This window comes from Athalia rosae, chromosome 4 (genome assembly GCF_917208135.1).
Source record: "Athalia rosae chromosome 4, iyAthRosa1.1, whole genome shotgun sequence".
Lineage (NCBI taxonomy): Eukaryota > Metazoa > Arthropoda > Insecta > Hymenoptera > Athaliidae > Athalia > Athalia rosae.
Window position 1 is genome coordinate 57,792 of NC_064029.1, and position 22,004 is coordinate 79,795.

The 22,004-nt window shown below is 39.2% G+C and overlaps 4 protein-coding genes and 2 long non-coding RNA genes across 13 annotated transcripts; 3 read left to right on the forward strand and 3 right to left on the reverse strand.

Moving 5' to 3' along the window:
• The first annotated feature begins 1,042 nt into the window (after positions 1–1,042).
• Positions 1,043–11,263, forward strand: LOC105687491 (histone-lysine N-methyltransferase, H3 lysine-79 specific). 4 transcript variants are annotated; one of them, XR_007278210.1, is made up of 12 exons: positions 1,043–1,174; positions 2,617–2,796; positions 3,704–4,030; positions 4,134–4,401; positions 4,524–5,214; positions 5,376–5,847; positions 5,942–6,550; positions 6,691–7,304; positions 7,497–7,745; positions 7,874–8,106; positions 8,994–9,077; positions 9,743–9,820. XR_007278210.1 is itself a non-coding variant. In XM_048654673.1 (12 exons), exons 1-12 carry the CDS (start codon positions 1,097–1,099, stop codon positions 9,791–9,793), a joined length of 3,843 nt encoding a protein of 1,280 aa, XP_048510630.1. In that variant the 5' UTR covers positions 1,043–1,096; the 3' UTR covers positions 9,794–9,986. The 4 variants fall into 4 exon arrangements, 2 of the variants coding, with proteins under 2 accessions (XP_048510630.1, XP_020708873.2); XR_002305773.2 differs by having other exon boundaries at positions 8,926–9,077; positions 9,743–9,807; XM_048654673.1 differs by having other exon boundaries at positions 9,007–9,077; positions 9,743–9,986.
• LOC125500754 lies at positions 1,711–3,965 on the reverse strand. Its single transcript, XR_007278215.1, has 3 exons — positions 3,831–3,965; positions 3,191–3,294; positions 1,711–2,133 (listed from the first exon to the last, which is right to left on the reverse strand). It is a non-coding gene; the product is annotated as an uncharacterized LOC125500754 (long non-coding RNA).
• Positions 11,264–11,488: 225 nt separating the features above from the next.
• On the forward strand, positions 11,489–15,020 carry LOC105687484 (A disintegrin and metalloproteinase with thrombospondin motifs adt-1-like). 2 transcript variants are annotated; one of them, XM_048654674.1, is made up of 5 exons: positions 11,489–12,282; positions 12,455–12,667; positions 12,779–13,572; positions 13,661–13,731; positions 13,822–15,020. In XM_048654674.1, the coding sequence occupies exons 1-5, from the start codon at positions 12,064–12,066 to the stop codon at positions 14,892–14,894; spliced, it is 2,370 nt and encodes a 789-aa protein (XP_048510631.1). In that variant the 5' UTR covers positions 11,489–12,063; the 3' UTR covers positions 14,895–15,020. The 2 variants fall into 2 exon arrangements, with proteins under 2 accessions (XP_048510631.1, XP_012258578.2); XM_012403155.3 differs by having other exon boundaries at positions 13,661–15,020.
• Positions 15,021–15,289: 269 nt separating this feature from the next.
• LOC105687495 (dnaJ protein homolog 1) lies at positions 15,290–18,384 on the reverse strand. Of its 3 annotated transcripts, none has more exons than XM_012403179.3 (2): positions 18,246–18,384; positions 15,290–17,099 (listed from the first exon to the last, which is right to left on the reverse strand). In XM_012403179.3, the coding sequence occupies exon 2, from the start codon at positions 17,086–17,088 to the stop codon at positions 16,012–16,014; it is 1,077 nt and encodes a 358-aa protein (XP_012258602.1). In that variant the 5' UTR covers positions 17,089–17,099; positions 18,246–18,384; the 3' UTR covers positions 15,290–16,011. The 3 variants fall into 3 exon arrangements, with proteins under 3 accessions (XP_012258602.1, XP_012258603.1, XP_048510652.1); XM_012403180.3 differs by lacking the exon at positions 18,246–18,384 and adding an exon at positions 18,095–18,233; XM_048654695.1 differs by lacking the exon at positions 18,246–18,384 and adding an exon at positions 17,815–18,081.
• On the forward strand, positions 18,360–19,353 carry LOC110117085. Its single transcript, XR_002305775.2, has 2 exons — positions 18,360–18,501; positions 18,676–19,353. It is a non-coding gene; the product is annotated as an uncharacterized LOC110117085 (long non-coding RNA).
• LOC105687494 lies at positions 19,092–21,860 on the reverse strand. Of its 2 annotated transcripts, none has more exons than XM_012403178.3 (5): positions 21,304–21,860; positions 20,956–21,219; positions 20,472–20,855; positions 19,999–20,344; positions 19,092–19,903 (listed from the first exon to the last, which is right to left on the reverse strand). In XM_012403178.3, exons 1-5 carry the CDS (start codon positions 21,403–21,405, stop codon positions 19,356–19,358), a joined length of 1,644 nt encoding a protein of 547 aa, XP_012258601.2. In that variant the 5' UTR covers positions 21,406–21,860; the 3' UTR covers positions 19,092–19,355. The 2 variants fall into 2 exon arrangements, with proteins under 2 accessions (XP_012258601.2, XP_012258600.2); XM_012403177.3 differs by having other exon boundaries at positions 19,999–20,347.
• Positions 21,861–22,004: the final 144 nt, after the last annotated feature.

Genomic DNA, 22,004 nt, shown 5'->3' on the forward strand with positions numbered 1-22,004 from the left:
TTGACGTTCAAACGGTTCAAACTCTTTGTGCTACATCAGGAATATTTCATTGAACCTGTTAAGTTGAGGAATTACCTGAAAGATGGGACTAGTGGGGACTTGCCTCTAAACCTCTAGCCTACGTGACCAAAGCCATGGGATCCGGCGGTTGCTTCTCCGCTTGTTCTCCGCTGACGATCCGATCGCTCACAAGCTGGCTGCTGTGTGCTGTGTTCTTTTTTGAGTGACAGAATATCCATTGAGCAGAGGTTAAGAACTTCGTGGTGACTGAGCGTCCAGAAAATACAATGAATGTTACACATACATGTATAATGATAAAACGAAGCATTTGTGCACGAACATAAGGAATCATGGAAATTAAAAAGTTTGTTTTTTTTCATGTGAATCACATAGAATGCAAACTAACTGTAAAATAAATCCGCGCAATGCTCTAAGCAGTGCAGATCAGTTAGATTATTCGTTAGCTGACAGTAACCCGCATGCGTACCAGAGCGGCCTAGTACTTGCTTTACGAATCGAATCGGGTTGTCGTCGTTGATAATAGCGGCTGAACTATGGGGATAGAGCTCATCGGACGCGCACGTTGAAGCGAGACAAGGGGAGGTCAGAGAGAGAAAAAAAGCTGAAAAGATCGTGGAAGAAAGAGATGAACTGCATACTGGTGGGTAGGCAGCATAGGTAGGCAGACAGCAAGCACGGATGGACGGACGGCAACGCGGACGGGAACTCGGGAAGGCATGACGCCATGTTTTGATGTCGTCATCCCCCCCAAAACGCTCTCCGCTCCGCTCCATTCCACTAGTGTGTTCTGTCGTCCGACCGTGGTCTGTGCTGTGTTTTTGGATGTCCTCTCCGCTTGTGGAAATTGCATGCGACTTGTAAATCTGTGTGTAGTGATCGTGCATCTGATGCACGCGCTAAGCGCTGGTCAGCACCGTCAGTCTTAATGCACGGGAAGGAGATCGAAAAGCGGAGAGGCTCCGCGCGCGTCTTCTACGTGATCTTGGTGTCCTAGAGCTCGCGCGCCAACGGGACTCTGGGCGGTTACGTCACATACCAAGCATTCAGACACGATCAAAGTTATTCTACTGGAAATATGGAATTACGGTTGCACTCTCCAGCTGGAGCTGAACCCATAGTATATCAGTGGCCCCTTACTTCTGGGTCAGGATCAGTGAGTATCTCGATTAATCACAAACTCCATGTTTTACCGCCAACTTGAGGTTCCGTCAATTTTTTATTATCATATGCATTATTTTTATCCCCTTTTAAATGACTTGCGCTCAATTGTGAAGAAAACTCCCACTTGTTTGATTTTTTTTTTTCATTGTTCACTGATATTTATGGCCAAACTACCACATAATGATATACGGCACCTGTCAATTGAATGAGACTCGGTTTTAATCCATAGATCTCAACACTGTTCTTTAAGAAACACATCGTTACACATTACTTTTAGCCATTTCCCATGCCCGAACCATTTAGCCATTTCGCCCGTTTAAGTTCGATACACTTCCATTATGTTGGATGAGAGTCTCTTACACTTACCATTGTCCTACAGAGGTTAGAAACACTCCAGGTAATGCATTTGTTTCGTGATAGTAACAATTGCCTCCATAATTTGACGAATCCATTTTATCGAGATGAAGCGTCATCATGGTATTTCCACTTGAAATACAATAGCTGATTGAACTCCACATATCTGTTTGAAATATGAATTATATCAAATCTAAGGTGCTTTTCATTAATACATTAAAAGCGTTGAAAGTGCTATCATATGAACATGCATTGATGAAAAACCCAATGAATGTCGCTTAGTTTTACACAATGACATCAGATCATCTACAGTTCTTCAACTTTGGCTCTTATTGTAGGATAGATACTGAAAGATATTATATCTACAAGAGTATTCAAACTATTCGGTAACTTATACATCCAATAGTAGATATTCCTAAATTCACACAATCACTCTATATTCATATTTTTGCTTGTAATTCCACCAAGTTCACAAAATACCGTTAAGTTTTTTCCAAGTCGTTTTTCAAAAGCCCCATGTGACTTTGACATCTATTTTTTATCACTTTATGTCACAAATATTACCAAAGAATTTTGTTGCATTTATCTGTGGTATGCCTGTAAAAAGAAAAATACGAGTTGAACCTTGAACTCAATGATACTGTAACAGACCCTGTAAAATTGAAAGTATTAAACAATCTTCAAAATACTCATTCAAAAATAGAGAATTTTAGCACTGGACCAGGTGCTTGCAAATGCCTGACTGATGATTTGGAGTGTTCGTGACATGTGGTAGTGACAATAAACTTAAGGATCTTTTATTACCCGCAACAAATCACAAAAACCCTAAAATCTTTACAAAATTCTATACCAGCACTAAACTTTCATATTTGTTGTTTTTTGAGCTGAAAAAGTCTGTCTTGCCTTGATTTATTTTCGACAATTGTATGAGTTTTGATGTTTAAATCATGAACCTACTTCACACAGTTACAAGTGGGATAGTTTTTGCTGTTATTCCACTTTTGGTGACTTATTACACTATGTGTTACATATTTAGGAATGTTTAATCGTGCCGATTAATTTTTATGTTCCTTATTATAGGATCGACATGACGGAGCACTCGATGTTGTGGAAACAATGCGATGGGTATGCGAAGATTTACCCGATTTGAAAATACCTCTGGAAAATAACATTCTTTGCAACTATGATACGCATAATTACGAGAGTATGAAAAATTTATGCGACAAATTTAACCGAGCTATTGACAGTCGGGTCCAATTGGTGAGTCTGACTTATTTTTTGGCAAAATCTCAAAGTAAGAAAATCTTTATTGTATTGAACGTTTTTCTGGAGAACGAGCTTTTTGTGTTCTAGTGTTCTTAGTTGAAGTTGAAGGGACTTTTGATTAACTTTCATCATTATAAAAGATCAGGCACTAGATATTATTAAATCTTGTCAACAATCCTTAGTTGATGTTGGCGATCTAAAATTTTTACTGAATTGTATTATCTTCTAGTCATCTGGTAAAAAAATAATAGCGAGCTGATAATCTCGTGATTCCCTGATTATATGTTGCATTTGGTACATGTTACTATCATGGAAATTTTAGACACGCTTGACACATTCATATACATCCTATGTTTGAAGGGTAGACTACGATGAGAAATTAACATACCGATGCAGTTAAACAATATTCCAGGCTTCTTCAATACTGCATCGCAGATTTATATCTGACTTTTTGTGTACCTCTATGAGTTACAGGCTAAGTGGATTGTAAATCTGTAAGTAGAATATAAAACTTTTTTCTCCAGGATCTCGATAAAAAAATTATTCTCAACACCTCAGTATGGGTACCTGATCAAGATCTTACTGTATATTTATAAATGTTTATGTGATTTAAATTATCCTTGATTGCACATAAAACATCCTTTACCTCTAATACACAACTGCTAATACCGTGATCTCATGACCTAATTTTCATCACAATTACTAATCAATTTGTCAATTTCATCGATTTGCAACAAGAAGTTTGAATAACTTTATCAAGCTAATTTTGACAGTTTCATTGACAGCTTCCTGATACAATTTCAGCAAAATGCATGAAGAATCAGAGGAATGAAACAATAGCTCGTAAAACAATTGAATTGCAATTCTCTGCAAAGTTGATATGATATTAACGCTATTTTAGGAAAAAGGTACTAGTCTGCCAATGCAAAGACTAAATAAAAGACCTAGTAGAGGGTTACTCCGTCATATACTTCAGCAGACGTATAATCAAGCAGTAGTAGAGCCAGATAAATTGAATCAGTACGAACCCTTTTCGCCAGAAGTCTATGGAGAAACAAGCTATGAACTTGTCTGCCAAATGATTGATCAAATTGCTGTCACCGACGACGACGTATTTGTAGACCTAGGATCTGGCGTAGGGCAGGTAGTTCTTCAAATGGCAGCTGCTACTTCTTGCAAAATTTGCATAGGCGTAGAAAGAGCTGATGTCCCATCCAGATATGCACAGGTACATAAAACATAGATTAAATCATCACGAATTCAGCTTATATAACGATTATTCAGGCATTGAAAGCCTTCAACATTTTCAACAACTTATTGATCTTATTTAGAGCATGGAGTATAACTTTCGGAAGTGGTTAAGTTGGTACGGTAAGCGTTGTGGAGAATACCGGCTGGTTAAAGGAGATTTTCTCGCTGACGAACACCGTGAAAGTATAACAGGGGCCACTATTGTTTTTGTGAACAATTTCGCGTTTGGTCCAACGGTAGATCACCAATTGAAAGAACGTTTTGCCGACTTGCGAGATGGTGCGAGAATCGTTTCATCAAAATCCTTTTGCCCGCTGAACTTCCGCATTACTGACCGTAATCTTAGTGGTAGGTAGTACAGTGTTCCCTGAACTGACAACATGTAACGAGTGCGTGAACTTGTGTTATGCAGACATGTTTCCTTCAAATTAATGGCTTGAAACTACATAATAATCAATCTAAATTTCCAGATATAGGTACCATAATGCACGTCTCAGAAATGTCCCCGCTAAAAGGGTCTGTGTCATGGACTGGAAAACCAGTCTCGTATTATCTTCACGTTATTGACAGAACGAAATTAGAGAGATATTTCCATCGGCTGAAAAATAACAAATCTGGGGGATTAGACATGGAACAATCTGATTCTGTGATTAGTAACACTGCCAGCCACAGTAGTAGAACGTCAAGTCGAGGTGCTGAGAGGGGTGACCGGGCCAAAAGAGATCTCTCTAGGCAACTCGACAGCCCCAATCACTCCGAGCAACTGGGTACAAACAGCGATTCTGATTTAGAAGAAAGTAGCTTGAAGAATCGCCGGCAGCCGTCTAAACTTCGTAGAAAATTAAATCGTAAACCCTCCAATGGAGTTCCTAGGCCTCCAGCAAGAGGTCGCCAAAGAGGCAGAGGTGTGAAGAAAGCAAGGCCCAAGAAAGCTATCAATATTTCGGGCCTGGATTTACTTCACAGCCAAACATTATTGAGTACTTCACCCCAAGCACTCGGTAAAAAACCACCTCCTGCCCCTGGATGCGTTGATCAACATCTTTCTTCTTTATCACTTGCGCTCCAGCCGCATTCTACTTCTGTTCATGAAGAATTAAGTATACCAGCAGCCCCATCTGCTACTCCTTATGCTCTGCAAATTTTGCTTGATCTTCATAGGTATGTTCCAAGTCCATATTTACTCATTTACTATAAACAATTGGTTCGAGAAGTCAATTGATACAAATATTTTGTCGGTCACTTTGATCTAATACAATCTAATGATAAAATCGTGTACCGCTATTAGTGCAATTGTCTTATGAATTGCTGATACATTGCAGGGACCAATTTATGGTGATGCTTGAGTCTATGAGGACACCTGCTTACAGAATATCTGTAAATACGGACATCGCAAAAGAACGAGAGAGAAATTCAAAGTTGCAGTCTAGAGCTGCTCAACTTGAAAAACAGATAAAAGTGTTGATTGATGACAGTGTAGCATTGTTGAAAGCTAGGATGACAGAATTGGGAATTAATGCAACTTCTCCAGGAGATTTGTTGGCTAAGGCAAAGGAGATTGTTTTAAGGCACAAACAGCTCCAAGCCAAAGCAAGTAAACTCCAAGCTCAAGTATCTTCTATGGAAGCTGAACAATCTAGGCTCACAGCAATTAGACATCAAGAACTACAAGAAAAGTACAACAGTCATACTCACATCAACAGTCTTGCAAATCCACCACAATCCCTAACTCAAGACTATATATTAAAAGAAATATCCGCCACCTTATCGCAACGGAAGAGGCTGCATACCCAGGTATAATTAATTTTAAACTCTCACTCATTATTTGTCAAGTTTCCGTGATTCCACTTTTCACAAATTCAACGTTTGTCTTCTCCATCTATTGAAGGTATCAAAATTGGAGCATGAGCTAAATGTGTTAGAACGAGTAAGCAATGAAAAACCACCAGTGGCAGTGGTTCCGCAACAATTGCGTGAAGTAGTTGGGTCTAAACATACTCAAAATCAGCACCAATCGCTACAAAACAAAAGTGGTTTTTCACGTAAAAGTAGAGAAGGGCGTTCCAGATCTCAGGAGTGGCCGGATGTTCCTGACATAGCAAAGATTCAAGAGAATAATCCTGAAATTTTAGCGCAAAAAATCTTGGAAACAGGAAGACAGATAGAAGCTGGTAGAATACCAAATAGATCAAATACGAACACGGTCACCACTGCCAGAGCCAAATTACCTCAAGCAACGCTTAGCTTCTCGTCTACGTCTTCGTCCGTTCAATCGCAAGTCAATAGCAGAGAATCGATACACAAAGGCCAGGAACCGCCGAGAGTAGCTAATTTTGAAGATAGGTTAAAGAGCATTATCACGAGTGTTCTTAACGAAGATCAACAAAATAGGAGTAAGCAGATGCAGTTGCAAGTGCAGCAGATGCAGCGGCAAGTGGAACCAGAGAGGAAACGTGTTGCGTTACCACAAAATGTTACCACTCCTGATTATACGCAGGTGGGATGGATAAATTTAATTTTAGAATAAGTTCAATTTGAAATATGCCAAGTACCAATGCCAAGTGTCAGTGCTGATGTAGGGGTTGTGCCAATACAATTGCAGCACAGTATGTAATACCATGTCACCGTGTAATGCAGGTATCTCCAGCAAAATTGGCACTCCGAAGACACCTCTCACAGGAGCGTCTCTCTTCTCATTTGACCACGTCAGACAGATCTACAGTTGATGGCCGACAATTGCCGCCTGACAGTCGAATAGCAGGAGTAGCAGGAAATGTGGAAGGTGGAGGAGGTGCAGGTGCAGGTGGAGGATCAGGAACTGGAACTGGTTCGAGTCCAGGAATAGGATCAGGAACAGGGGTAGGAGCAGGAGCAGGAGCAGGAGCAGGAAGAGGTGGCGGAACAACAGGTGAAGGAGGAGGAGGAGGAGGAGGAGGAGGAGGAGGCAGAGGTAGTGGGGGAATGCTCGGGACCCGAACCATTGGTGATCTAGTGAGTGGAGAAATTGAACGAACGCTTGAGATCTCAAATCAGACCATCATAAATGCTGCAGTAGACATGAGCGTTATGGCACGTGCTGAAGCAGTCTATTCACCAATTAGTAGACCTGCTAGTGCCGAGGGCGATGCGGGGTTAGTAACTCTAGCACATGTAGCCAGCTACGCCCCCACTCCCACTCCAACTAGCAGTTCCACCCCCATGACTGCTACTCGGTCATCTGTTCTGTATACTCCTACCACGCAACCACAGAGGTAAGTTTCAATTCACCTGTTATTTTGAAATGAATTTTTACTACACTCTTTTTGAAGCAAAGAACTTTTTAATGTTCATATTCTTTCTATAATTTTATGCATCGTTTTTTTTCTCATCAACCATTCAGAGAAGTAACTATGATTTACAGAGTCTTTAGAGATCTTAGCTCAACTTGACATTATTTTTTGTAGATACACGCCGGTTCAGCTACCTCGAGCTGATATCAAACCTTATCATGAGTCTTACTTTACCGATACTCCGTCGCAAATTCCCACACAGTCTCATCCTTCCCTACCCGTACAATCGTCTCAAACAATAGCCAACGGTGAATTGCTACCTGTGGAAGGACTAGCTGCTTCTCTACATGCGCGGTTACTCAACAACCAAAACACCACCACCAGTACTGTCAAAAGTGAACCAACTGTTCTGGGCAGTAGAAGGTATTCATCACTTCACACTTTGCTCAATTGACTATCATATGTATATGATTAATGACGTCCTATTGTCCATGTGTATGAATGTTTATTGTTTCTCCACGGTCATGCAAATTGCTTTCATTTAATGATAGGTATCAACCATACCCACGTTATACAACTGGGAATAGCAGTAGCAATGGTAGCGGAGCTCCATCGCAGTCACATGCGGTGGTATTGATAAAAACTGAAACACCAGCTTCGAGTGTAAGCACGAGCGGTGCCCCTCTGAGTCCTTTGGTGGAACCCCACTCCAATACGTCTACACCTCTAGTCGATGAACCGCAAATGACAAATCAACGACAGCGAAATGCAACAGGGGATGACGGTGAGTGGTTGATTCGAATTTTTTTCTCCTCCCCGGACGCACTTTATTTAGTTTCAAGCTATAAAATTTCCAAATGTACACGGTGTACCAATCCAACCATGAGGACGGTGTAATTAGTGGCGATTAGTCTTATTAGCTAGCAACGATTATATTTTCGCAATGAATCCACTGCGTAAATATGATCTAGAAAGAGATTATTATTTTGTTATTTCGCACATGGAAGTCTCGATTAAATGTACTCTTGGAATTATCTGTGCACAAAATAAATATTCTGAATCCATACACTAAGATTCGGAAATCATCAATTTGACAAACCAGCTATCAGATAATCGTCGAATGACTAAGCCGCGAGTACACTCTAAATGATTTTGGGACACTCTGTATGTAAATTAACCATGAATCAACAGACCAAGCAAACATTCTGAGATTAGGGTGCATGAAAAACATTAGTTTGAATAGACGAATTAGTTTGCTTCTTTTAAACTTTTCAAAGTTTGATCTTTCTGAAATCCAGAGTCAGTGATTTTTACTGTGGAATGGTTGTGGGTAATTTATGAAAACTCAATTTGTAAGAGATTTCTATGCTTTTGAAGAGAGGTCTGTTGTTTCGTCAACTCATTACTAAAAACTCAGCTCTAATCTTGGTAGATAGAATTGTTTTTTCTTTCTGTTATGCATTGTTCTATATTATTTACGCTCTTATTATTTCAAAAAATTATCGTTCATGTGGAACCTCATCCAAGTAATATACCACTTACAGCGCTGGTGTTCCAATTTTTATTTATATTTATTTTTGTTGTTGTTTGATGTATTTGTTAGATGCACTGTAGCTGTTTGTTGGTTAGCTCTGTCTGTCACACACTCAATCTCACTCACAACCCCTGAAGCTTGTTTTGTTAGAGATTGAGACGCACAGAACAGAGGGAGAAATCAGAAAGAATGGCTGCCTTTGGGTTGGTGCGTGGTTGCCGGTGAGTTGTCTCCCGCAGGGGTTGTTCCAAACCTTAATTATTACATTCTCGGAGTATCACCTCTCTTATCTCTTGCATTCACTGTTTATTGCACTTAGCTTTAGTACACATTAATAGTTATCGAGTACTCTCCCTTTCATATGTTGTTACTGATCATTAATATTTGCACAAGAATAAGCCATGTCGATCAACTCACACACAATTGGAAAGAACGTGTGAGTAATTTTTGCCATGATTAGTAACATTCAAGGATCATTTTCTTACAGATTTATTACATGAATTCAATTGCTACTTTGCGGAATCTCTTTTTGTGAACTGTCAGTATTTCACTGTGTGAACACATTCAGCCATTTCGAATACTAAAATTACTATCATTCAGATTCGCGTACTATAATGATCTGAACTGTTAGAAAAATTATTAAGAATGTGCTAACGGATAGAGAAACTCGTTAAAATTGAATTGTCTCCTCTGATTATAATCAGAAGAGAAAATTGAATGCATGAAAAATTGAGTTTGTACGTAGTTAGAATTAATTGAATTTCATTCAATGATGCTTTAAAGGTGGCGGATGTATATTGGGATTGGCTTATTTTTATGAAGATATTGAAGATCATTGGTAGTTTGAGTTAGATATCAGTTGTTGAGAGTTAGGTTGGCCTTACAGATGGGGAAGCTGACTGGCAGGACCGAATCACCTCAGGGTTTGACCGACTAGTTGCATTTGCATCCACCGAATTGGATAAACGAAGAAGATCGACCGAAGGAGTAAATACTAGCCCAGATAGCGGTTTGGGTTCTGATAGTACAGTTACCGGTCCCCCACCTGTAGCTCCCTCCCCCGATGAGGCTCTAGGTCCCCCACGAACCCCGTCTCCAACTAGTCCTCGTCCCCCAAATCCACCAGCGAATAATATCACTTCATCGGTACCCCTCAAGTATCAACGACAACAGCCTGACCCAGAGCGACACCATTTCAAAAAGAAATTTTTTCATAGGGATTGGAATAACTCGGGGGGGACTAGTAAGTTTCGCCCAAAGGGAAAGGACTGGGATTGGCATAGTTCTGGGCAATGGCCTCCTAATGGTGATCAGTCCTAACCCATCCCTTAACAGCCCACTTATTACAACTAAAGCGCTTTTCACCATTGAATCGGAAATTCAAGTTTACCGCAGAAAACTGATTTCTTCAAAATATTAGCTAAAATCCGATGTTATGTTATCTGGAGTAGATTCTTCAAATGTATATCATAAATTTATTAGACTTATTTCATTATACAAAATATGGATAAACCAAAGCAATGAATAGCCACCTTTCCTAGATGTAACATCTATGAAGTTGTGCTGTCCATACGTTAACATAACTGACATGAATTATCGTGGTGCCAGCGAAGTGGTGGTTCTTCAAGTATACCGCCAGGAAAATTAAACTCTGCCGTTATTGCGTTTAGTCACTAATATAAAAGGTGGAAACTGTTGTCAATGAGAGTAGCCGTGTCAGTATAGCAGGTATGTCTTGATCTGGACGTATTAAAATTTGGAGTCTATTACATTGAGTCACAATTAGCTAAAAATACGATGAATTCTGTCAGATTTTGATGTCACGATTCATAGGATATGTTTATGTCACGATTTAGCGAAATTTTGTAGTGCCGTCCTACGTCGTTTCTCTCTATTATCGTATGAAAAATTCTTTAATTTTGGATGTATTCGAGACTCTGAATTTTTTTACTTTGTTCGTGAATATTTGTTATTAACAATCTTAGGTTTCATGCAATCTCTAATTGATTGGTTGTATAGATTTAAAAAATCTAACAACATTTAGAAAGTCTGCCAAGCAGAAGGTGAACTATTTTGGAGTTAATCAGTTTTCATTTCCATGCTGCAGCATAATTCAAGCACACGAAATAATGAAAAACGTAAGATGTTGCAAAAGAATGTGATTGTACCCGATGAATGTGGAAAGCACTTTGTTTGCAATGCATAACTGTAATTAATGAATAATTATTTGATAACCCCCTATACAATGGTACATACATACATATAGTTATTGTGATGTAGTCACCTACCGACTGTAGCATGTTACATACACTGCCGAATCTATATAGATTAATTTTATTACTATTGATCATGATTATTATTTATTGTTTTTATTGGAATATTTTAATACTAAGGTTTTTGTAACGAGGAAAACGTCAGTCGCCCCCCCCCCCCCCCCCGCCCGTTTATCATGTTAATATCCTCATTAAAATCCAACTCGTATAATCATTAGATCTTTCCATGTATACGTATTCAGGAATTTACAAGACCGGCGTAGATATTTGGTACCAGTTGTACAGTTACACTTGTACAAATATTTTGCATGTTTATACATAGTCAGCCAGAAATTCGTACTTCTTGCAAGTCTCATCTACGTCAATATGAGTACTGGCTGGATGAATTAACTGTGATCAATATCTTACATTAACAATTTAACTTCTGTAGATTTTATTATCGATGTATCCAATCAGCAGTATTTATATTCATTCATCAATTTCATTTCCGGTATTTCTATCTTGCCAAACTATACTTTTGTGTGCCTTATCGGTGTTAATATTCAGTCCAGCGGAAATTGAAGCTCGAATGCGGGTGAATAAATTAGTACCGTATCGACAGGCACACGATAATTCCGTGTGTTCATTAGCACAGAGGAATGTATGCAATTTGAAAAATTGTAATTCTCGACCATAACTAGTGAGCGTTAACCGTAGGATAGAAAATTTGATGTGTTTCCATAATACCAATCTATGATTGATAGCGGAGACATGAATTTACACGAATATCGGTCTGAAAGGAGATTTTCAAAGATTTCACGCAGTCTGGATTCATATAACGCAGTTCTAGATTATAGGGTAATCACAAATCAAGTATTTATTCACAACTTGAGGGTCAGTGTCCTAATAATCAGGGCACCAGCATGCGTTTGGCATCGCAGCAGTCTTTGTGGTGATGACTGTAGCTGCGGGCACATCACACTCGCCAATAAATATCGAACTTTGCCACAACCTTACACACTCGAACTTGAAATTAATATTGAGTAAGATGGTGTTAAAACTTATAATTAGTATCTGGATTATTGCGCTGTTCACGGGCACACTGGGTGAACGTATTTCAGAGGATGTACAAATCGTTCTGTTACCAATTTGGAATTCTCATGAAAAAGCTCAGGTGAGAAGCCAGATATTGCGTAGCTAATGTGAATTAGCGAATTAGAATTGTTATTTATCATCATGATGCAAAGTAAGTTCTATGTTGGATTAGAATATCAGTTTCTTGCATTTGGGCCTGGATACTTGATTCGAAAATTAAATTAATATTAAAACATTGTTGCACTTACTAGATTCCTATGAGCTTCACGGTATTTGGGCAGAAAGTGGAGCTGAGATTGCGCAAGAACGATAAACTTTTGATTCCCGATTTCCAAGTTTGGAGACACGGCAAGGATGAAATACTGAAGGAAGTACCAGAATTGAGTAGACCAGCGTCCTGTCATTATCTTTATCAAGATGATCTGGTTTCTGCTGCAATCAGCGCATGTCATCCGCGAAGCGTGGTTTGTATATAAGTTGAAAGAGATTTGCCGATTATAATACTATAGTATAACCAAGACAATATAAAATTAATCTTATTCGATCGTAATCTGATGTGAATAATTTCAAAACAGCATGGGCTTATCTTCTTGGATAATGTTACACTTGAAATAACGCCATTGCATGACGGAAGTTCTTCGGCTTTCAGTCATCGTTCGGTCAAAGGCCGTTCTAGAGAACTTTTGAAAGAACCACACGTTGTCAGGAGAACTTTGGTTTCATCTCGTATAGTTATACACAAAAATATCCACAACCGCCCTACTGTGTTGTCGAACTCCAAGTACGAAATAACTACTGACTACGACTTATTCTCTAGACCGGCAAGGGAGAAAGGCAAGATTGTCAAATCTCTAACATTAGAACTAGCAGTGTTCTTTGACGAAGCTGGTTATAAATTGTTCGCACCATTTATGGATAGAGATGAGGAGAAAATGCGAGACATGCTTTTGGCCTATATAAATGGAGTCCAGGCCCTCTATCATCATCCTAGTTTAGGGGCTAAAATTGATATAGCACTAGTGCGCTTAGATCTTATGCAAAAGCAACCGTACGATCTTCCACATTATAACGGAGAAAGAGAACGGTTACTTGACTCATTTTGTAACTATGCTCAAGTTCATAATCCATCCGGAGACGACCATCCGAACCACTGGGATATGGGCCTGTACATATCTGGGTTGGACTTTTATGCCATTGAAAGTGGCAGAAAAAATGGTGTAACAATGGGACTGGCAACAGTTGGGGGAATTTGTCTTGATAAATATGCATGCGTGATAGCGGAATTGGGTACTACCAATTTGTTTGGAAAACCTTATCCTTCGGCTGGATTTACTTCCGTTTTCATCGCTGCCCATGAAATTGGACATAAGTTAGTATATTACATTTTATTTGACTTCACTGTATAAAATATGCAAAACATCGTGATAGATTATTGAATTTTATATTCTACTCTAAAGCTTGGGTATGCATCACGATTCAACGGGAAATGCTTGCCCAAAAGATGGCTACATCATGTCACCTAGTAGAGGTATGCAGGGAGAAACTATTTGGTCAGATTGTAGCAGAGATGTTGCTCGAAAGCTTTCTGAAACTAAACTATGTCTATTGGATGACGCAGAAACAAATAACGACAAAACGTTAGATCACTTGAAATACATTGGTCTACCTGGCAAGCATTGGACCGCGAAGAAGCAATGCGAAGTTCTGTTAAGGGACAAGGATGCCGTAATCGTTACGTTATCTCAAGCTTGCCAATCTCTGCAATGCAAAAGTCCTCATCGCAGTGGCTACTACTTTGCTGGACCAGCTCTGGATGGAACCTATTGTGCAGAGGGTAGAGAATGTCGTGGGGGGGACTGTCTCCCATTATTACAAATTTCTACAGTAGGAGAAAGTACAGCTATCATAAAAGGTGGGTGGGGCGGATGGACGGAAGAAGCTTGTCACAGTGGCTGTATCAAGGGTTCGCAGGGTGCTCAAGTCAGGCGTCGTTCGTGTAATAACCCTTTACCAAGAAACACTGCGACTGGCTGCGAGGGGATGGGCTATGATGTTTCACTATGTAGAGATGATGGTTTGTGCACGAAAAAACGAACGACTGCATCTGAGTATGGAACCCTAAAGTGTAGTGAATTTAGCAAGCGAATACCAGAATTAGACAGCCAAGGTAGCGGATTACAAGCACCGCACGAACCAGGTAGACCATGGATGGCTTGTGCAATATTTTGTCGTCGAAAAGATGGTAGTGCTTATTACACTCCACGCATAGAATTAAATGATCTTGGCCTTGACCCATATTTTCCTGATGGAACATGGTGTCATGCCGACAGGGATGAAAATTATTACTGCCGTCAACACCACTGCCTTCCAGACAGTTTTCGTTTTGGAAGGATAGTAAGCAAGAATGATTCAAAGCAAGATCTTAACTTTGGTCCACAGAATGCTCGTCCTGGGAAATATGTGGTACCAGAGGAATTGATCAAGTATTTAAGTTTAAGTCCAAATGGTCTGCCGCTACTAACAACGTTATCTCCAAGCAGTGGTATCCTTCTCGATGAGGGTGACTGGACGGATAAAGATTACATCGAACTTCCGCAACCTGTCCAAGAAGAAGTATTAGAAACAGAAGGTTCAGACGTTTATGCTGCAAACCTGCTTGACCTCAACGTAGTGTTCCCCGAATCCCTCTGAGTGGGCCAGATACCTCAACTGACGACCTCCACCTATTTTTATGTAATTTATTGCTATTATTATCTCTCATGCCAGTCGAATGAGTGTAGAGCAAAGCCAATAAACGAGCAGGTATAGGAACATGTACATATAGTGGGGTCCAGCTCCCCGATATACAAATATCTGTGCCACCGTTCTAGTATCAAGCTGTGGGAAAGGAAGTGAGGGGCATCTTGAATGGTAGGTGGATGACGTCATTGATGTGGCTGACTATTTTAGGAGTGTCTCGCAGCTATCCTTACACAGACAGGCATACCTTGGAGAGGAAAGTTTGAAGTAGACACTGATATCATGATAAAGACAAACGTCAGGAGTATATAGGATAAGAATGTGGAGACTACACAATACGTAACAAATAACTTGACATATTTTTTATTTAGTGTACAAATAATTAACCGACTTTCAAAATTAAATCTTACGAACAAAAGTACAAATACATAATTAAACAATATTAATCGTATTAATATTACAAAGAGGATAGCTTTTATTTTCATATACAAGAACTGTTTGACAATAATGTGTATATCAACAGTGCAGCACATTTTATATTTGTAATGTATTACGCTCAAAGTTATTACATTTGCTCAAACTCACACATACCAACAGTTCCATGGTTCAAACACAATATAATTACATAAATAGTGTAGTAAATACAGATTCATACCACTATAGGATACACAACGTAATCACCTAAGTTACCGCTCAATTCAACACATTAGCATGTTTTCCATTTCTAATTTATTGTGATAGAAGCTGCTCGACAAACAATGAGGTCGAAAAAACATTTTTACTGGCCTTTCTTCATATTTAACACATATTTCGATGCTGTTCAAGAAATATAGAAAAGCCGTAGACCATCACCGAAAAACTGAATCCATTTTAGAACTATTTCTGCTTTGAACTAACCTGCTGTAATCAGAAGTGAACTTGCCACAGACAAGCGATGTGCTAAAACTTTAATTTACTGTACTGGAACGTACAAGAGTCTCCCATAGCATCTGGTATCGTCTGAATACAGGGTTTCACAGCAAGATGGTTACTTGTTCATTCATCTTATTGCTTGATTATTACCGATTGATCAATTAGGTAAAGTGTCATAAAGTATGTCTTTGACACTCTGTGTCAATGTTTCAGGAAATTTAATATCAAATGCCACTAAAAGGTCTCCTTTACGCGTAGGCTCCTTAGGGAAAGGTAAGCCATGGCCTTGGATTCTTTTCACCAAATTAGGTTTAACTATTTCCCTTGACAAATTTAGTGTGATTTTATCCCCGGAGAGTGTTGGAACATCGATTACCGTGCCACACAAGGCTTGTTTCAAAGATAACTTGCATGTGTATCTAACATCGCTACCTTCTCTCCTAAATAGCGGATGTGGTTTATCTCTGATAATGAACACGATGTCAGCAGGTACCTTGCCTCGTCCTTGGTCTCCTTCTTTCTGGAACGTTATCTTTGTACCAGCTTTCCACCCTGGTTTAACATTTATTGTAAGAACTTTATCTTCTTTCTTTATCAGACCATCCGGCTGCACGACTCTACGTGATATTTTCATCTTTTTCGTACAACCTCGAGTTATGTCTTCCAAGGTGACATAGAGGTCATGTTCAATAGGAGGATCTTGGGCACGATCTTTGCTGCCTCCTCTATTACCGTTAGAGCCAGCAAAATTGAAAGAATGCGATCTGAATGCACCTCCTGGGCCACCAGGCCTGGCCGGACCCAAATTGAATGGATCGTCAACATCCATCCCATCGTCGTCATGGAAGCCAAATAAACGATTGCTTCCCTGCCCACCAAAGTCAAAGAACTGTGGGAAAGGTGAAGCTGAACCAAAGAATTGAGCAAATGTAGCTCTTGGATCTCCATGGAAAGTATAAGAAGTGAATCCTGCATCATTTGGTCCTGATGAACCACCTGAGGACGTAGGACCTCCTTTTAAACCCTCTTCTCCATGTTTGTCAAAAATGTCTCGCTTTTTTTTGTCCGACAAAACTTCATAAGCTTCAGCTATTTCTTTGAACTTTTCTTCTGCGCCTGTGTTTTTATTTTTATCAGGATGATATTTCAGTGCCAATTTGCGATATGCTTTCTTTATGTCATCGTCGCTCGCACCTCGTACAATTCCCAGAATTTTGTAGTAGTCTTTCCCCATTACTTACAATTCTGAAACAAGTTGAATGACTCCAGTTCAATATAGTATAACGTAAAACACTGTAATCATAAGTAAATAATAGCCCCACGTCAAGAAATTGCAACATAGTTTGAAGATGTCAAAAGGATAGCATATCCCAATTTTTGTAGGTAGATGCAAAGAATTTGAATGTTATCGCACCAACTTGTTTTATCCAAACCTAGTTACCGTAAGAGATAACAACCTATTCAATTTCATAGCATCGTTCAACTTGCAGTAATACACGAATAATTGACAATGACAATGACTAAGTTTTAATGGCAAACAAATATAAAATTTTAAAGGCGATATGCCATTCGATTATCAACATTGGACTGTATTTTTAAGTATTTCTCAGAAGACTACATCAACAAGCATCAAATCTTTGATATTCAGAACTTGGGTTCGTAAATAATTGATAACATAATTCAAGTATGAACAATTCAATATCTTTGACTCTGTGCAGCCTTATTTAGTGTTGAAACAGACAGGAAAGTAAACTGCTGAATTGAACAGAATTATGACCTCGGATCTACGACCTCGAAACGACAACAGTTTGATCAAAGCTTCGTTCTGAGCAGAACTTTGCTGTAGCTACATTAAACTACGAATGATTCAGTGAAATTTCGTCTAGAAAGGAAAGTTGAAGCAATGCGAATGTTGCCATCCGAATTAAAAGATATCGATCAAAGTTTGACATTGATTTACGTATTGCGATGACGGTACATCAAATGAGCGGATTTTTTCTTAGTTTTCGGAGGTCATTTTATTTTCCATCTCCGTGGTTCGCTACCGGCCATGATTACACTCGACATGAGATTCAGACGACCACGGAGATGACAGAGGGCCTTACACACCCACGTATCACACGGTCTATTTCTGGATATGATGAAACCTATAGCATCGAGCAGTGTAGCGATTCCAAACAACTCAAAAATAAACTCTAGGATCGAAGTAGATTTAGCATATTCGCCATTGCCATTCTTACATGGATGATCACTATAAACGAGCTCGCCCCCCTTTTTAGCTTGAGAAAAATATCGTTGCGGTGCTCAGCTAGTTTGAATTTTACACTATCAGATCACAAATCTACACGTCACACTAATTTTCATCACACACTTCGAATTTTTATCACTTACGTTGGGTTAATGATATCCTGATTCCAACGGCTCGTGTCAAATATCCAAACACACTTGAACTGAATCAGCTTCAATATTTGTCGAAATAAAGTTTAACACACCACGGTTGTGCATGAACTACCGTACCTCTCACGTTATGTGATGCACTAAAGTATGGTGGAGCGGCGCGGCGAATATATACAAACGTTGGTCTCGTACTTTCCGGAACTTTCGAGAAATGGCTCGAAGCCAGCCAACCAACCTTCCATCAACTTCCGTACGTAACAACGTCATTCGTTGATAGGAATTATTTACTTACATACAATTTACATTATTGTATCGCTCACAATTGTGTTGATTATTTTGTTGAAATATTTCTATCGTACAATTCCAAAATTATCTTGGTTATAGCAACTTAAAATTTGATATGTCAATACATCGTTGTCAATAGACAGGTGACTAAGGGGCCAGGAACATAACCTGTGGGCTAATGGCACTGGTATCAGTCATATTATTCTAGGGACTCTAGTATCAGTGCTCTGTCTACTCCAATGAACTCCAATCTACTCCACCTACTCTCAACAGTCAAGTCAGCCCAGTACGCATAAGTACCCCCATAGCTGGGTGTTGAGAAGGCATAAAGTCTTTCACACCGCACTACAAGGACCAACGTTTTCCAATTATGGTTCCAATATAATATACTACGAGAACTATCCAATCTGTTAGATAGTTATCTATCTGTGGTTATATGTATGTATATCTAACAGGTCGTACTGGTTATAGCCTAAGGTTTTAGCCAACCATTCATGAAAAGTGTTTTATACAACTTTGTTAATCATAAAATGTCACAAATCACAAAGTCGTTAATTGATCAGCAAAAAAATGAACAATTTAATTCCCCTTAAAATCGAGTTCATTGCTCATACTCTCAACGTACACGATTGTATGACAAGAATACAATTTAGAGCCTTAGCGGCTAATACAAATATAGTATCTATTTATAATCAATTGCACTACAATCGCATTAAATTATCTATGATTTCATTAATCAATTATCAATCAACAATCAGAAGTATGTAATACCAAGACATTACAGAGGGATCGCGAATAAATGGAAAATCAAATGAAAGTCTAAAGTTTCTTCTTAACGAAACCAAATTTGTTTGCTGTGGCTGTAGGTAGAATTTTTGCAGGTGAAGCTACATTTTGTTGCAACTTGGAAAAAGTCTGCAGTGAAGATTTTGAAATTGATGATGTATTTGAAGAACTGCTAGGCCTTTGAATTAGACTTGAGCTGTTCTTTGGATCTGGTGAAACCCTACGTCTTGCTGTAATAATTGGTCTGGATATGGAAGAACCAGAGGAGACACCGCTAGTTCCTGGTCTAGTGGTATCAATTTTTGGTGGCTGTGGCTTTGACAAAGTTGACCGCGAGGCTGTACTCTTTCGTTGCGGCAAACTTCTGTTAGTTGACATCGATTTGTTGTTTCCTGATGACCTAAGTCCGTCGGAACTTTTTTGAAAGGAAGAAGCAACATTTCTGCGTACAGATCTCTGCAGATTTGAATTCTTAGTTACGGGATTAACAGGTAGCGAGCAGCTTGATTCTGACTGTGAAATATTTCCTGGGCTGCTCTTAGAGGAAAAATTATCCAGTCGCACTGGTTTCACAAAGCCATCTTGAAAGAAGTATATACAGTGTTATCAAAGATGAAGTGAATTTAGCACTATGTGTGAAAAACCATCATTTTTAGCACTATCGAAAGAAACATACCATCCAACGTTACAATTGAAGCTGACGGACTATTAATCAGCATTTTCAGAGCAAGCTCTAAATTATTTTTCGCGTTCAACAGCATTTCTATTAACGGAACGTCCTTAACATCGCTCTGTAGTGAAATCTGGCCAAGCGACATGCAAAGCTGAGGTATTGGGACCGGAGAGCTTGAAATTCTAGGCGGAGATGGACGAGGTTCTCCTTCAACTATTGACCCAACATCCATATCAAAAGTTTTCTGACGCCGGAGAACTGGAAGAATTGCAGCTGAGGCAACTGGAGAAGAACTCATGCGGTCATTATTCGGTGTTTCGAATTGAGGACATTGTTTAATCCATGATTGCTGCTGAAAATAAAGATTATTCATTCCATAGAAACTCACTACATTCACTAGAAATGTTGAAATGGTATGTATTTCTTATAAGACAAATATGACCCTGACTCATGTGAATAGTCTTATGTTTGCTTACTTGTTGCTCACGTAAGGAAACAGCGGTGGGTTGATTCCTCAGTACAAGAACATCCATCGGCGGCAAAGGCAATGCTGCAGAAGGTGCGTCACTCGAATTCTCATCTTTCTTCATGAGTGCATCTAATGATCTACATCTTCCTGTATTGAAATCTGGTTGAGTGTGACGTCGCCCAAGTAAAGCAACTTTGGTATCACAGGAAGATTTTACAGAGCCCTCGAGTGCTGATAGATTGAAATTTAAATCTGTGTTTTGGTTGACATCTGGAACATTCTTAAGCAACTTGAACAAGTATTGAGTGACGTCACGAACAACGTTTGTCACGTCTTTTGAAACAGAAGGTAGAAGATTACTCCCAGTTTCCATGACTTTGTTCATATTCTCCTGAAGGTACAAAAACATAAATTCAACGGGAAAATATGACTGATAGCATCTATATTTTTTGTTGTCCCAATGATTTATTGAGTCACAATTAGAATGTTACCATGCTTCCTATGGGGCCACTCCCACTCACACTCCAAAAAGAAGCATCCCGTGCATCATCTTGGTTTGGGCACTGACAAGTTATATCTACCAACTCCATTACAGCTCTCATCTTCGATGAGCTACATTCCATGATAACTTTCAGGCTATCGCTTTTGCTTCTGCTTTCAGAAATAGTATCTTCACGTTTTTCGAATTCACGTAGTTGGAAGCCTATCGCTTGTAGCAGACATAGCAGTTCAGGAAGATCAGGTTTCATGTTAATCTGAAGACAGATGTGACAAATGAACTCACCTGTTGGCTGATTAACTAACAGAAACTTCAAGCCAAGCTAAAATTTGATACTCACATTTTCAGTCTGATCGGTATAAAACCATTTAACTGCCCATTGGAAAAATTTCCGTTGTGAGCTTTTGTGGGTTGAAGTGGAAACAGGTCCTGCGTTGTCCATTGTATCGCTATTACTGGAGGTCGACTTTGGAGATAGAGTCAACAGTCGTTCTTCTATTAGTGTTTACCGTTTTTGTACCATCCTGTATGTGTATCAGCCAATGTGATGTGTAGGACATATGAATTCCTTTTACAAGCAGATTCACTTCGGAATTTTTAAGTTTTAAACACAGAGACTGATATGTGAAATTATACGTGCACTATGAAGTTTTTAGAGACCCCAACATCTATATTTCTTCTTGTAATTGAAAATTGTTCTAGTATGATATTGATTAACAAAAAACATAATTTTACATCACAGAATACCTGTAGAGTAGTATATCTTCAGTCAACGATCGAGCCGTCTCAAGGTATTTTGTAATATATTTCTATTATTGTGTGCAATTATCCGCATGTTTAATCTCAACGGCAATTGAGGAGAGGTATAATTACTCGTTGGTTCAGAAGTCACATACATAGCACTATTATTGCAATAATATTGTATAGTATCATACATACATATTGCCAGAATTGACCGTAACAATTGTTGGTTTCAAATCGTTATACCCGCGACTTCACTGATACATACATGTAACCCCCGCGATATTTCCACCGTTTCGT